Source organism: Scylla paramamosain, unplaced genomic scaffold, assembly GCF_035594125.1.
Source record: "Scylla paramamosain isolate STU-SP2022 unplaced genomic scaffold, ASM3559412v1 Contig2, whole genome shotgun sequence".
NCBI classification, from domain to species: Eukaryota; Metazoa; Arthropoda; class Malacostraca; order Decapoda; family Portunidae; genus Scylla; species Scylla paramamosain.
This window is the reverse complement of record NW_026973667.1, coordinates 3,732,379-3,747,832: the sequence shown is the minus strand read 5'-3', so window position 1 is coordinate 3,747,832 and position 15,454 is coordinate 3,732,379. Positions and strand designations below refer to the sequence as shown.

The window sequence follows — 15,454 nt, the reverse complement described above, 5'->3', positions numbered from 1 at the left end:
GCGGTTCGTTTCTCTTCTAACCTTCTCATACTGCACTCCTTCCCGTGGGCGCCGCAGGACCCCCACCACAGCCACACACATCTTCTTTTCTTCTGCTGCCCTCACTGCTTCTATCACTTCCTTTACTGTGTCTTCAGCACCTGCCTCTACTAAGTTGTTGCCTCCTCCTTGGACAACTAGCAGGCTTCTCTCTTCCATTTCTTGCACTTCTTCCTTGACTTTCCTCTTGACGTCTTGGATCTTAGCACCTCCCATGCTGGTGCACTCAATTTCCCTTCTCACAAAGTCGGGAGTCTTCCTTACCATGCTGTCTCCAATGACACGTACTGGGGCTTTCTTGACTACCATTCTCTTCTTCCTTGGGCGTCTGTCTGTTCTGGCCACTTCCACCACTTCTTGCCGGTCTTTTCTTTCTTCAGTCTTCGTCGTCTGTGCTTCTGCCTCTTTCATCAGGTTTTCTGTCTGGGTGCTCTGCTCCACTCTCTCTTCTTTTTCTTCATCCTGGTCCCTCCATTCATTGAGGCTCTTGTTCAGGCATTCCCTGCAGAGGAACACCAGAAGCTCGAACCCCAGCGCCTTCATGTTGGCTTCCTTCATGCCCACACAGGCTACATGGAACCAGGCCATGCATCTCTCGCATGCCACAGCCCTTTGCCTGTTCGCCACACTCTCCTCGCATGAACCACACGCGCTCATCACCATTTTCAGGGTATTTCAGCACACAGGCAAGAAATATAAACCACAAAACTCAGAGAAAACTCAGAGAGCAAGGCAAAGCCACTTGTACACACCGCGGAGCAGGGAGCAGACGTACGATGTACTCATCTTGATCATGATTCTTCAGTTAAAGAAAGCGCCGCGCGCCGTTAGGGAGTGTAAAGTGTAAACAATAGCCTCTCAGTTCTGCCGATACAAAGGCCTTTACTTTGCTTTACTATATCCAGAATAGGGTATAGCTCGTTCTTTCTGGAATTTTCTTAATTCCGCTGTAGTCCATGATTGTGGCGGTGATGTATCCATTGTGCAGGGTAGTCGAGTAAGCGTGGTCCTGTGTTTTGGTTTGCTCGCTGCCCAAGTACCCGAGGATAGTGATCGTACCGCAAAAATAAAGTCTCTGATACAAAATTATATTTTATTTACATTAAATGGATTTGCCTGTTGTTTAGTACATGAAAATGCAAGTATATATTAGTATACTTCCATTGAGGTCAGTAGAAAATTACAGATTGCCTGCCTTGATACACTTATAGGCTCTTTTAAGAATATCATCTGAAATTATGAATAGAGGCTCAAACAATGTCATGTGCTGTCAGTTATCACGAAATTAATTGACTTAAAATTCAGATGCATTACTGTGCAACGATACACCTTTGTAAGCTTGTAAAACCTTGCCCCAAAAAGTATTTATTTTCCGGCGAGAATAAAAAATTCTGGCGCTATCTGGTATCAAAACGCTCACTGCAGTTGAAGCCTTGAGAGGTGACATGGGATGGAGCACCTTCAGAGAAAGACTGACAAAAGCCACACTTAGGTACAAGATTAGGCTTGAGAGAATGGATGATGCAAGAATAGCAAGGAAGGTGTACCTGTGGAATGAAAGTGGAAGCAAATGGAGGAAGAGATGCATGAGAATGACAGACAGGAATGGATTGCAAGTTGTGTGGGCGATAAGAATGGCTGGTAGGAATCAAAATGAGCGTGAATGGGTGGTAACAAGAGGAGGCAGAGTGGGAGCCGAATGGGATGTGAGAAAATGGAAGAATGAGACAAAGAAGTGAAATGTGTGGGATTGAATGAATGGAAGAATGAGATGGAAAGAAAGAAGACCCTGGAATGGTACAAGGAGAAAGAGGCCCCGAGGTATGAAAGGTGGTATGATGGAAGCCTGGGCGGTGATCTTCTCTTCCGAGCGAGGGCACAGTGTATGGATGTGAATGCAAGGAGTTACAGGTGGTCTGAGTCCCGCAGCAAAGTGTGCCAGATGTGTGACATGGGAGAGGATGAGACGGTGGAACATGTGGTGCTGGAGTGTGTGCAGTATGCCAGAGACAGGAATGAGATGATGCAAGTGATACTGACTGAGTTAGGGCATGATAGGAATGAAAGAGTGGAGAAGACGGGAAAAGAGTGGATGGTGTTGTTGCTGGGACTGTGTAGAGCAGGGGTGTCAAACTCATTTATCCCAAGGGGCCAGATTTCACCTTCACATTCAATGTGCGGGCCAGATAATCACGTATGACCATAATAATATTAATAATAATAATAATAATAATAATAATAATAATAATAATAATAATAATAGGTAATTATATAATAATAATAATAATAATAATAATAATAATAATAATAATAATAATAATAATAGGTAATATTATAATAATAATAATAATAATAATAATAATAATAATAATAATAATAATAATAATAATATATTCTACCTTCACTCGCGTTTGCACACACGTAACCAAAAGATAAACCAGTAAAGAAAAGGAAGCATCATTTACCTTAATTCCTGGTCGTGCTGCTCCCAGAAACTTGGCACCTCTTGGTCTGTACAAGTTCGTCTATGTGTTTGGCGCCAGAGACTGAGCAATGGCTACTTTCAGTGTTGAGTTGAGGTGTTCATTAGTGAGCCGAGACCTGAGTCCAGACTTGTTCAAGTTCATCAGTGAGAAGAGTTGCTCACAGACATAGGTACTGCCGAACATTGACATAATCTTTGATGCCAAACATTTGATTCGAGGATATCTTGGCCCAACATATTGATAGAATGTACCAATATCAACACTTGAGAACTTTTCCTTCAACGCAGAATCGCACTGAAGATCAATTAGTTCTAACTGAATATCCTCTGGTGTCTCATCAGGATTTGCAGCGAAAGGATTTCGAAAGATCGAGAAATCACTCTCAAGGTTCTTTAAGTCTGCAAATCTTTCTCCAAATTCGTTCAGTAACTTGGAAATCACGTTGCAGTACTTTTCTCTGCTGATAATTCCACGAAACTCAGGTGTGCTTTGCAATGATTTCAGTGTAGGAAAGTGTGCAGCATTATTCGCTGCTAGTTGACGTTCAAAAAGTTTGAGCTTCACCTCAAAAGCACGAATGGACTCATGCATGTCTGTCACCAATTTATTGCGACCTTGCAGTCTTGTATTGAGCAAATTCAAGTGTTCTGTCATATCTACCATGAAGGCTAAATCTTGAAGCCAATCATAGTCTTTCAGTTCCTGGACATTTCTTCCTTTGTTATGCATGAAACTTTGTATTTCACTTCTTAATTCATAAAAGCGCTTCAGCACAATTCCCCGGCTTAACCAACGAACATCAGTGTGATAAGGCAGACCGTGAGAGTGAGTTTCCTCCAATAGGCAGTTGAACTGTCTGTGGTTCAGACCTCGCGCTCGTATAAAGTTTACTGCCTTGACAACAACATCCATAACGTGATCCATCTTTAATATTTTACTGCAAAGCACTTCCCTGTGAATTATGCAATGAACACTGTGAATTTGATGGTCTGAATTCAGGGTGAGTAGTTTTTCCTTTAACTTTGCTGTCACGCCAGCCTTTATACCAACCATTTGAGATGCTCCATCTGTTGTCAGACTCACAGTTTTCTTCCAGTCAACACCTATCCTATCAAGTGCACCAGTCAAACTCACAAATATATCATCCCCTGTTGTTGTTCCTTTCATTGGTACTAATTCCACAAATTCTTCAGTTACCTGCATATTTTCATCAACACCACGTATGAACACTGCTAGTTGAGCTATGTCAGTAATGTCTGTACTTTCATCGATTGCTACAGAAAATGCTACAAATTTAGCAACTTTTTCTTTGAGCTGACTATTAAGATTTTCTGACAGTTCATTTACTCTTTCTGCAACTGTATTTCTTGAAAGGCTTATGTTTGCAAATGATCTACGTTTTTCAGGGCAAATATCTTCTGCGGCCATCATCATGCATTTCTTTATAAAGTCCCCTTCTGAAAATGGTTTCGATGACACAGCTATTTCCCGTGCAATCCTATAACTTGCCCGTACTGCAGTGTCACTGGCTTCATGAACACGCTGATACACTGACTGCTGCCTTTTGAGAGACTGTTCTAGCGTCTTTACTTTTTCTTCACGAAGTTTTCCACTATACACATCATACTTTGAAGCATGAGTGCTTGTGTAATGTCGCCGAATGTTATATTCTTTTGACACCGCTATAATTTGGTTGCAAATCAAACAAGTTGGTTTTCCATTCACTTCAGCAAAAAAGTAAGATATTTTCCACTTTTCCTGCATCACATGATGTTCTTCAGTAACTGTTCGCTTCTTGGAAATCATGATGAGATGATTATGCAGTAAGAGTCACACCAAAATCTGACGCTGTGACGCTCTCGAAGGACAAAGCAGGACTGAAGTCAAAGGCCGATTCTCGGTGAGACGGAGGAATGACGAGTTATGGTCACGTCTAATACATGTACGTATATTACGGAGCAGGGCCCGTACGACTACGTGTATTCTCGTCACCTATAGTCACTGGCTTTGGAACGCAGTCGACGAGACGAAATGGTCACATGATTTACGTAAAAATATATGAGAATAATTCATTCACTACAAAACACGATAGAAAACTTGAAGCAGATGGTAAAGTTCCTGCTGGTGACATTGTGTTTGCAATCACTTACTTTAATTAAGAAAAATACTTTTAACAATAACACACACACACACACACACACAGAGAGAGAGAGAGAGAGAGAGAGAGAGAGAGAGAGAGAGAGAGAATGTTGGCGGGTGGCGGCGAGCCGGACACACACACACACACACACACACACACACACTTGACGAGGTTGGGAGTTACTATACCACAGAGGAACATCACCGCCCAAAAAATATAATAGTATCTTTATATCTTTATATAATGACTTTAAAATGCAAAGGGCTGGCTGGCTTAATCATTCCTGTAAAAAGACCAACTGTAAGACTGAAATATGAGACGTGCCGCGGGCCGCACATAGTACTCGTAGTGTGGCGGGCCGCATGCGGCCCGCGGGCCGCGTGTTTGACACCCCTGGTGTAGAGAGGCGAATGAAAGGATGATTGAGGCGGTGAAAGAGTTTCTGGAGAGAATGTGGCGTGCCAGGTGTATGAACAATTAGGATAGAGGATGCTGTTCGTTTCTCTTTTTTTTTTTTTTTTTCTCCTTCTACAGGAGTTGCCGATCCAAAGGCCTGGCTCAGGAGTGATCCTGTACCACCTGTACCATCAAGATCAAGATCAAAATGCGACGCCTCTGTGGGCGAAATGACTTAATTCTATATATGTATATATATATATATATATATATATATATATATATATATATATATATATATATATATATATATATATATATATATATATATATATATATATATATATATATATATATATATACATATATAGAATTTTGCTGTATTTCGAAAGTGGCAGTTTTGCATAATATTTGGAATAATTACATATGTACGACAATTTTACCAGAAGTACAAAAATTTCAACCTGTGTAGTACGATAATATGGCCAAAACAATCTGGCAGTTCTGAACTCTACGAGCCTAACAGAATCTCATGGCGTCCTGAAGGAAGGTTTGAAGTTGTACGTGTAAACATTGACCAAAGAACACCAAAATTCACATGAACGCGGCGCCCACACCAAAATTACTAGAAGTGAGGAAAAGGAAGTCAAGGTGAGTGTGTCTGGCCAAAAATCGCCTTAAAATGGCAAGAATGGACGCTGTTACCACCACAAGGAACAGAAGGGGAGGGAGCGGTGTGTTTAGGGAGAACTTCCGGGACGGGACAACAAACTTTTCTTATTTCCCCACGGAGGGAGGAAGTTGCGGAAAGAGGAAAAGACGGGAGATGTTTGGACTCACTCACCTGCTTGACTCACCTGCATGGCTACCCTTTCTTGACATATGAATAGACAGGTAGAGGTTATTTCAGATGAATGTAAGGGCAGCGCGGATCTGCAGGTGCGCCAAACCTTACGGTATTTTACTGTTTCCCCAGTATTAACGTGGCTTTCCTTACCCTTCTTATCAGAGAAGGGCACTGGTCTACCCTGGTGAGGGGGTGTTCGTTCGTGCGTGTGTATGTCACATCTGTTGGCAAGCGTGAAATTGTTCACGGTGATTGGTTCCTTTGTTTGAGAATGCAGCTGCTGGCCAATTAAAACATGAGGGATTAATTTAGCCAATGACAGCGCTTTACTTCATCCTGAGGAGGGAGAAGCGCTCAATTTGAAATATTTGAGTTAGTGCGAGGAAGAAGTCTGTCTGTTGCTGCCATTATTTCCAGCGCACCGCCACATTTTGTGAAGAGAAACAAGGTGACCACTTCTTATTCATTTCTCTGCCTTGCCAGTTAGGTTAGGTGACTTAAGTTAGGTTAGGTTAAGTTAGTTTGGTTTGTGTGGTTAGGTTTGGTTAAGTTATGTTTGGTTAGGTTAGGTTAGGTAGTTTTGTCAGGTTGTTAGTTTGGTTAGGTTTTATTTGGCTACTTTAGGTTAATTTAGTCAGGTTAGGTTAGGTTAGGTTTGGTTAAGTTAGTTTGGTTAGGTTAAGTTAGTCTTGGTTAGGTTAGGTTAAGTTAGGTTTGGTTAGGTTAGGTTAGCTACTTTAGTTAGGTTAAGTTAGCTAGTTTGGTTAGGCCTGTAAGGTGGAGGTTGAGCGGAATGATGTCGCTTTTCTCCGGAGTGGTGAATCTGCTCCACCCGGATCCTCGTTGCTGGATCCACTTGTTGCGGTGGATTGTTACCCTCTAATTTAATTCATTCCCATCACCACTAACGTTGCTGTTGGAATGACAGTTCCCACAAACACTCCATTTAAATTCAAATTATGTTGAAAGGCCGGGGGCAAATGTGAGTTTTTTTTTTTTTTTTTTTTCTTCACCTCAGTTAAATTGTCTGTGTGCATGATTTGGTTAGCCTTAGATGTTAATGAGTTAGGTATTCTGTACACAGCATTAATACTGTGATAACATTTTAAACAGTAAGTATTCTGTACACAGCATTAATACTCTGATAACATTTTGAACAGTAAGTATTCTGTACACAGCATTAATACTGTGATAACATTTTGAACAAGTATACTGGGGAAAAACTGTGTTTGTGTCCTTGACGACCCAGTGAAGTGTGGGTGGGTGACCCAACTTTGGGCTGTGACCCAAGGGTTAAGAACCACTGACCCAAGGTGATGCACTCTTCCAGGCACTTGCTGTGAGAGAGAGGGGAGACCTGTGCACCGCTGTGCTGCACTGTGCTTGGATGTCCCTGGTTCACTCCTGAGGCTGTACCATTCTTGCCCCTATTGTGAGTATGTCTCTGTGTGTGTGTGTGTGTGTGTGCGTGTGTGTGTGTGTGTGTGTGTGTGTGTGTGTGTGTGTGTAGTTGACAATTACTGAAGGGTTTGTGACTTGACCCGTCCCACAAGTGACAAAGACGGCATCACGTTGGTCAGTGCTTGCAGAAATGGCTCTTTCTGAGACGTGGGTACAGTTTGTAATGGCTGCCACTCTTCCCTGCTCCACAGACCAGGCCAGCATCCAGGCCGCCGCCCTGCCTGGCACTGACGGCTGTCTGGCCTCCCCGAGGGTCCCTGCAGGACTGGACGCAGCGTGTGCTGGCGGGAGTGGTGCTGCGGTGGAGGTCGTGAGGCCAGGCAGCAGCATGAGCGGCCGGCGGCGGCGGCAACAGCAGCAGCAGCAGCAGCAGCCAGCCTCAGGTGTGGGGAGGCACAGGTGTGGTGGCAAGAATCACCTGGAGGCAGGCAGCTCTGTCCACAGAGGAGAGAGCAAGTTTGAGTGCCAGCAGTGTGACAAAACTTTTGTATCCAGACAAGGCCTTGACTACCACACCCTGACACACAGTGGTGTTAGAAATTATGAGTGTGGTGAGTGTAGCAAGAAATTTACAAGTAAGTCTAACCTCAACACACACACCCTGACACACAGTGGTGTTAGAAATTATGAGTGTGGTGAGTGTGGCAGGAAATTTACCCACAAGTCTTACCTCACCACACACACCCTGACACACAGTGGCGTTAGAAATTATAAGTGTGATGAGTGTGGGAAGAAATTTACCCAAAAGTCTTCCCTCAACACACACACCCTGACACACAGTGGTGTTAGAAATTATGAGTGTGATGAGTGTGGGAAGAAATTTACCCACAAGTCTAACCTCACCAGACACACCCTGACACACAGTGGTGTTAGAAATTATGAGTGTGGTGAGTGTGGGAAGAAATTTACCCACAAGTCTAACCTCACCACACACACCCTGACACACAGTGGTGTTAGAAATTATGAGTGTGATGAGTGTGGGAAAAGATTTCCTACCATTTCTCGTCTCAATGAACACGCCTTCAGACACACTGGGGTGAGGGAGTTCGAGTGTGATGTTTGTGGCAAGTGTTTCAAGACAAAGGCTGAGATTGCCCAGCACGTGAAGATCCACTTCTGAGGTGGTGGTGTGTGGACACATGGGGCCACACCTGTACCCGTGGTGATGGTGGTGGTGGTGGTGGTGGTGGTGGTGGTGGTGGTGGTGGTGGTGGTGGCCGTGCCTGTGTGTGTGCTGTGAGGGAGTCATGGCCCCAGCAGTTTTGTGTGGTGGTGGTGGTGGTGGTGTAGGGGAGTCATGGCCCCAGCATTTGTTTTGTTGGCAGTGCAGGTGTGACTTTCAATAAATGTGTGTGTGCAGTAAACCTTTGTTTGTGTATTCACCAGGTGTAGTATACAGGGCCTCAGCTACAGGAATATATTGTAGTGAGGCAGCCCCTCTCTCTCCTTGCCTCAAGTGTTTGTGTATTCACCAGGTGTAGTATACAGGGCCTCAGCTACAGGAATATATTGTAGTGAGGCAGCCCCTCTCTCTCCTTGCCTCAAGTGTTTGTGTATTCACCAGGTGTAGTATACAGGGCCTCAGCTACAGGAATATATTGTAGTGAGGCAGCCCCTCTCTCTCCTTGCCTCAAGTGCATTTCAGTCGGCAGTGTGGCGCAGCATTGAAGGCTGTTACAAAGATGCACAGCGTCCAAAGGGCGAGTGTAGTCGTGCACGTTTGGCCAGCCACTAACCCTTTGACTGCCACTTGGTACACCTTTCCCTCATCACCAATCACTGAGACACCTTTACTTGCTCCACAGGCACATCCAGTCTTTGAACTGGGAAGAAATTGCAAAATATATTCTTGCACTGCTGCTGGTGCTGCTGACTGTGTTGTGTTGCAGGGAAGGGGTCCAGGGACAGGCAGGTTGGTCACACTTAACCCTCCCTGTGTGAATGCATGTTGCTTCTCACCAAACACTTTTCTGGCCTGTAAATCTCGAGTGTTTCATCCCTGACCACTTCCCCCGTGGCTTGTGTGCTGTGCTTGTAAGGCTTGCTGGGGCACCACCACTGGCTGCCGTCCCAACACTGACACCTCTGCAGGTGAACACCACCACCAAGGTCTATACAGGGTGTCTCAAGAGGAAAGGAACACCAACACTAATAACACAGTCTTCTGATGCCTAACACAACACTGTCTTCTAGTGGTCAGTCTCTGTCATTTTTCTCTTTTCATTTCTTTTTTCTCTTTATACAAGTGTTGTCAATCAGTCTGTCTGTCTGTCATATTTCTCTGTTCATTTCTTTCTCCTCTTCTCTTCTCTTCATACAGGTGTTATCAATCAGTCTGTCTGTCTGTCATATTTCTCTGTTCATTTCTTTCTCCTCTTCTCTTCTCTTCATACAGGTGTTATCAATCAGTCTGTCTGTCATATTTCTCTGTTCATTTCTTTCTTCTCTTCTCTTCTCTTCATACAGGTGTTGTCAATCAGTCTGTCTGTCTGTCATATTTCTCTGTTCATTTCTTTCTCCTCTTCTCTTCTCTTCATACAGGTGTTATCAATCAGTCTGTCTGTCATATTTCTCTGTTCATTTCTTTCTTCTCTTCTCTTCATACAGGTGTTATCAATCAGTCTGTCTGTCATATTTCTCTGTTCATTTCTTTCTGCTCTTCTCTTCATACAAGTGTTATCAATTAATTTGTGTCATATTCCTCAATCCATTTCTTTCTTGTCTTCTCTTCTTTCCCTCATACAAGTGTTACCAGTTAATCACACATTCCTCTGTTCATTTCTTCTCTTCTCTTCTCTTGTCTTCTCTTCACACAGGAGTTATGAACCAATCTGTGTCAGTTCCTCACTTTACTGGCCAAGAACACATTACATTGTAGTCTTGGTGCTGTAATGCTAACACACTCCAGGGCAAGAACAAGGACAAGAAACAAGAACAAGCCTGGGAAACAAAATGCATAAAGAAAAGGAGGAACAAAAACAAAACTGGTGAACTAGGAAAACAAAACAAAGCAAAACAGTACTGGTTTACTAGGAACAACAACACAAACTGGTGAATTATTTTCACACACACACACACACACACACACACACAGTTTAACAATTTCATAACCAAGACGTACAGTAGCAGGTTAAGGTTCCCTCATTAGCACTCTTGACCTAACAAAAGTGCAAACTACAGTATTGGTCCCTTCTCATTACAACAAATATTTAATATAAATGTTAGTAGTGTACATTCTCTCTCTCTCTCTCTCTCTCTCTCTCTCCTGACTATTTTCATTAACTTTTTTTTTTTCATCTGTTTACACATTTCCTCTCTCTTTATACTTTTGACAATTAATTATTCTATTTTCTTAAGTTCTGTTCATCTTTTCCCTCTTTATACTTTTAAAAATTAATCATTTAATACTTCTTAATTTTTCATCTCTTTCCTCTCTTTATAATTTTGACAATTAATAATTTCATTTTTTTTTTTATCTCTTTCCTCTCTTTATATTTTCGACATTTAATCATTCCATTTACACTGAAGTTTTTCAAGCAATTGTGCACAGTTTCCATTAAGAGACGAGTGAGCCAAACATCAGTGGTCATACAGCTTTTGTAAATGCAGAGGAAAGGGAGTTATAAAAAGAGAGAGAGAGAGGGGGGGGGTGTCACAGGGGAGTGAGAAGGCAGCTGTGTTGAAGGAAGAGTATTAAAGCAAACTGAAAATGAGAAAACGGATACTGGCTTAGACTGTAGCATTAGAAGACAGCTAAATCTTTGAATCCCTTGTTGTTTACCTGATCCTCCAAACTCTTGCCTGAACAAAAGACAAAAGCAATCCAAAGTGAGAAGAATAAAGAAAAAAGAAAAAAAGAAAAGACAAAATAGATACAGGCTTAAACTGTAGCATTAGAAGACAAGCCTGCTCATCCCTTCTCCTGGCTTTAGCCTCTACTGTTCTTATCCTTGCTTTAACTAACAATCTACTCCCCCAGTCTCCTACATGCCTCAGGTCTTTCTCTGCATTCCTGACTGCCATCTGACCCTGCCATTCTCTATTTTCTTCCTCACCATCCTGTCGCCTAACTTCTGCCGTTCTTCCTTTGTGTTCTTCGTTTCCACTGTTCCATTTCTTTTTTTCTTTTTTTTTTCCAAGATGAGGTTCCCTCTGCTCTAAATATCTTTTCAAGCCATCTCTCCTCGCCGAGTCCTTCTATCTTCCTAAGTAAATTAAGTTTTCCTTTCTCAACCCTGTCCCTGAATGTGCTTCATCACATCTCACCTCAGATTGCCTCTACTGCTGTACTGTTTGGGAGCCCTAAACTCCACCTGCTTGTAATGTTCGTGATCTCTCTAACTTCATGAGATCTCCCTCCCGGTAATGGTAAGTAATTTGTGATCTGTACAAACAGTAAGCCATTCCTTTCCACACGCTTCTGTTAATTGCATACTTGTTAATCGATCATGCTTGTCATCCTCCTGGCTTCCCCTTCATTTATTTTCCCTTACTTTTCTCCTCATACTCACTCTATCAATTATATACATTTATCTACTACTTCTAGCACAATGCTTCCCAGCACTCACTGGCTTCCTCCTGTGCTGTTATATTGTCACCTAACATTTCCTGTCACTGTATCTAATGTTGCACTCCCTCCCGTACTCCTCTGCTATTCTAACACTGTGTCATCTGCGTATGCTAGGCGTCCTAATCTACTGTCTCCAACCCTTGCTCTTATTTCATAATCCTTACTAGCAATTCCTCTACGTATAAAAATATAGATGTAAGTACACTTGCAAACAATACATATAATTGTTTTTAACGTCCCTTTAAGAGTTGCATAATTGATAAATACTGCACTGCGTAACTTCAAATTACAATAAGAATATTTCATTCTTGTAATAAATACTAACAATGAAAATCTCAACTGTCAGAATTTTTTAAATCTCCAGAAATTGTGGCAGTAAATCTCCAGAAATTTTAACCGCATCATCTGACAATAATGAAACCTTTTTCCCGCCCAGACACCGCCGTGTGCACAGCGCCTCGCCTCCCGCTCCTCCAACCCAGCGCACTGGTCACCACATTGGTATTGCAAGGTTTCTGAGTGATAAAGTGGGTCTACCTGTCACATGAGTTACTCCAGAGATGTTTCAAAGTTTATAAGTAGGTTTTACAAGGGTTATAAGTGGGTATTACAAAATCTTAGTGGTATTAGTAGTACTAGTGGTATTAGCTACAGAGGCAAGACGAGGTGTGAAGTGGTTGTACCTGTCATGGCAGCCACTACAGGGTTATTACAAGGTCAATAAGTGTGCTATACAAGGGTTAAGTAGTTTTACTCGCAATATTTCCCGACCAATCAAAGGCTACAACGAAGCTGCCAAGTGGTTCTGTCTGTCATTAGCCACAACAGGCATTTCAGACTGGTTGTGGTTCCAGCTGCTGCATTACAAGGTTAACATAACAGCGTAGGCAATGGTCGGTATTACAGCCGTCATGTTGGTCACCACAGAGATATTGCAAGATATATACGTGGTTGAGTGGTGCTGTATTAGTCAGGGGAAGTGGGGATGTGTTTAACGAAGCTTTTAAGTGGTTTCACCTGTCAGGTTAGCCGCCACAGATGTAATTTACACTGTGGTTAAGTAATTACATCTGCCGTATCAGTTATCACAGGTATTTGAAGGTTTATAAGCAATTACACTCGTCATACTAATGATGAGCTCAGGTGTTACGAGGTTCATGAGTGACAAGATGGTTCCCTCTGCCTCGCCAGACTCGCAGCACCCACCCCGCCTCTCTGCTTCAGTCACCAGCCTGCCCCTCCCTCCCTCCTTGCCTTCCTCCCACCCCCTGGACAGGCAGCGTGCAGGCTTGGTAGACACAGATGAAGCATTCTTTCCCCAGCACTTGCCTTCACACCCACGGCCACGCGCCCCTCCGTCACAGCGTTAACCACCCAACAAGCACCGCATCACAGCCAGGCGGGGTACAACTGCCATCATGATAGTTTGCATCAACGACCCAACAATACCCAATTATCTGCCACTACAGACGAGTAATGTGTGCGTGGCTTCATTATCTTGTACAGAGAGAGAGAGAGAGAGAGAGAGAGAGAGAGAGAGAGAGAGAGAGAGAGAGTTTGTTAATTTATTGCGCCAGTCTACAGAAAACACCATACAAAACTACTCCTGACAGTATAAATTGATAATTCAGATAATGACATGATGAAGGCAAGCAGGTTATGGTCTGGCAGCGTATCAAAGGGAGTGACAGCAGACATAAATGAATTAACGGTGCTGGTTTGGCTTGTTAACTACCTGTCATGAATTAACGGTGCTAGTTTGGCTTGTTAACTACCTGTCATGAATTAACGGTGCTGGTTTGGCTTGTTAACTACCTGTCATGAATTAACAGTGCTAGTTTGGCTTGTTAACTACCTGTCATGAATTAACGGTGCTGGTTTGGCTTGTTAACTACCTGTCATGAATTAACGGTGCTGGTTTGGCTTGTTAACTACCTGTCATGAATCATCTTTGGTATGTGATCTACACTTAATATTGCGATCTGTGTGTTATGAACCTTTTGTATGCAATGTACACTTTATATTGTGATCTACAACAAGAAAGGTTGTACTCATCAAGAACAAGGAAAACACTTGTTCTGGTTTGGAGAGAAAATGTCTGGTTAGAGTCTGACGCAGGAGTGGAATGTCTGTTGTAGCGTCGAAGTTCCAAGAAGAGACCGTGAGACACTTCACCCAGTCATTCAGAGAGAAGTCGCTGAAGGCTCAGTAATCCATTCCAATGACTCGCCAGCTTACTCTAATTTAAACCAACTCAAATTTCATCATTTTTCCGTAAATCATCATCAATATTACGGCGATTCTAACATCGGAGGTCGTACTCAAGGAACTGAAAGATCCTGGCTTGATGCGAAGATTCGTATATTGAAAATAATGTGAGGCATCGATCAAAGAACATTTCAGTCACCGAGACTACTTGTGTTGGCGGATGATGACAAAACAAGCTCCTGACGTCTATGTAGCATGTTTAGCCCATGTACTGTACGTGCTGCTCATCGCTACAATATGAAGACAAGAAAAAAATAATTACATTTTCTCTCTATGCTATATATCATTCCAGAATAAATATTTGTACAGTGTAGATACTTTTCCTTGTAGATAATAAGCCAAAGTACGGTGAAGATATTTTTTTCCCTGTAGATAACAAGCATAGCACCGAATAAACAATATAGCACCGAATTAACAATAGAGTGAAGCTGGCTTTGAAAGTAGATAAGACAAGATAGAACTTGTGATATTTTAACTTCAAAAGGCATCATAGAACATAAATACATAAGGGGGCAGTTAGCAGGCAAAAAATTATGGTGAGCTAACAGCCGCCAAACTGTGAGTGGCGGGTCATGACGAGCAGGTAGGTGGTCTTCCTGCAGCAGGCATTGGCATACGTCAAGGAGAGGCTGTCCACGTGGGAGCAGGTCTCCCACAGCAGGACAGTGCAGGCAGTAGTGTTGCAGGTTACTGGAGTCAGGAGAGTGGCACAGGGACAGGAGGTATAATGAAGCTCGTCTGCCAAGCCCGCAACCTGCCACAGGAGTCGGTAGCAGAGTCTCGGCCGCGCCGACACCACACTGCGTTTTCGGACCCACAGGCCCTGACGGCGGTGCTCAAAGCGATGATGACGAAATGCATCATGGTGCTGAATGGTGACGCTGGCCGCCCGCTGGTCATCCGTCCTGATGCTGGTCGAGAGTAGAGAAGCTGCTCGGATCCTGGACTTGAGGCACTGGAGGGAGGGGCTGGGGCCAGCGTGAGGGGCAGGCAGTCCTCATGCAGCTTTAGCCAGGCGATCCACGGCGTCACCATGAGACAGCGAGACACGTGAGGGATCCACACAAACTTGATATCTAGTGACCAGTCATGAGCCAGAGCCAGGCCTGTCAAGATCCTGTTCACCAGGTGACGAGGGGCAGGGTTCGAAGATGTAAGGGCATGAAGGGCTGCCTGTGAGTCACATATAATAACCCCGTTTAGGCTGCCCTGACAGAGGGGACACAGCATCCAAGATGCCGTGCAGC

At 43.3% G+C, this 15,454-nt stretch overlaps 2 protein-coding genes and 1 long non-coding RNA gene across 3 annotated transcripts; 2 read left to right on the top strand and 1 right to left on the bottom strand.

The window, feature by feature from the left end:
• Positions 1 to 2,564: 2,564 nt before the first annotated feature.
• On the bottom strand, positions 2,565 to 3,116 carry LOC135095937 (general transcription factor II-I repeat domain-containing protein 2A-like). Its single transcript, XM_063997086.1, has one exon. It carries the CDS (start codon positions 3,114 to 3,116, stop codon positions 2,565 to 2,567), a length of 552 nt encoding a protein of 183 aa, XP_063853156.1.
• Positions 3,117 to 5,027: 1,911 nt separating this feature from the next.
• On the top strand, positions 5,028 to 8,546 carry LOC135095936 (zinc finger protein interacting with ribonucleoprotein K-like). The gene is made up of 4 exons (XM_063997085.1): positions 5,028 to 5,063; positions 6,878 to 6,890; positions 7,239 to 7,340; positions 7,561 to 8,546. The coding sequence occupies exons 1-4, from the start codon at positions 5,028 to 5,030 to the stop codon at positions 8,487 to 8,489; spliced, it is 1,080 nt and encodes a 359-aa protein (XP_063853155.1). The 3' UTR covers positions 8,490 to 8,546.
• Positions 8,547 to 10,800: 2,254 nt separating this feature from the next.
• LOC135095861 (uncharacterized) lies at positions 10,801 to 14,518 on the top strand. Its single transcript, XR_010264531.1, has 2 exons — positions 10,801 to 11,737; positions 12,376 to 14,518. It is a non-coding gene; the product is annotated as an uncharacterized LOC135095861 (long non-coding RNA).
• Positions 14,519 to 15,454: the final 936 nt, after the last annotated feature.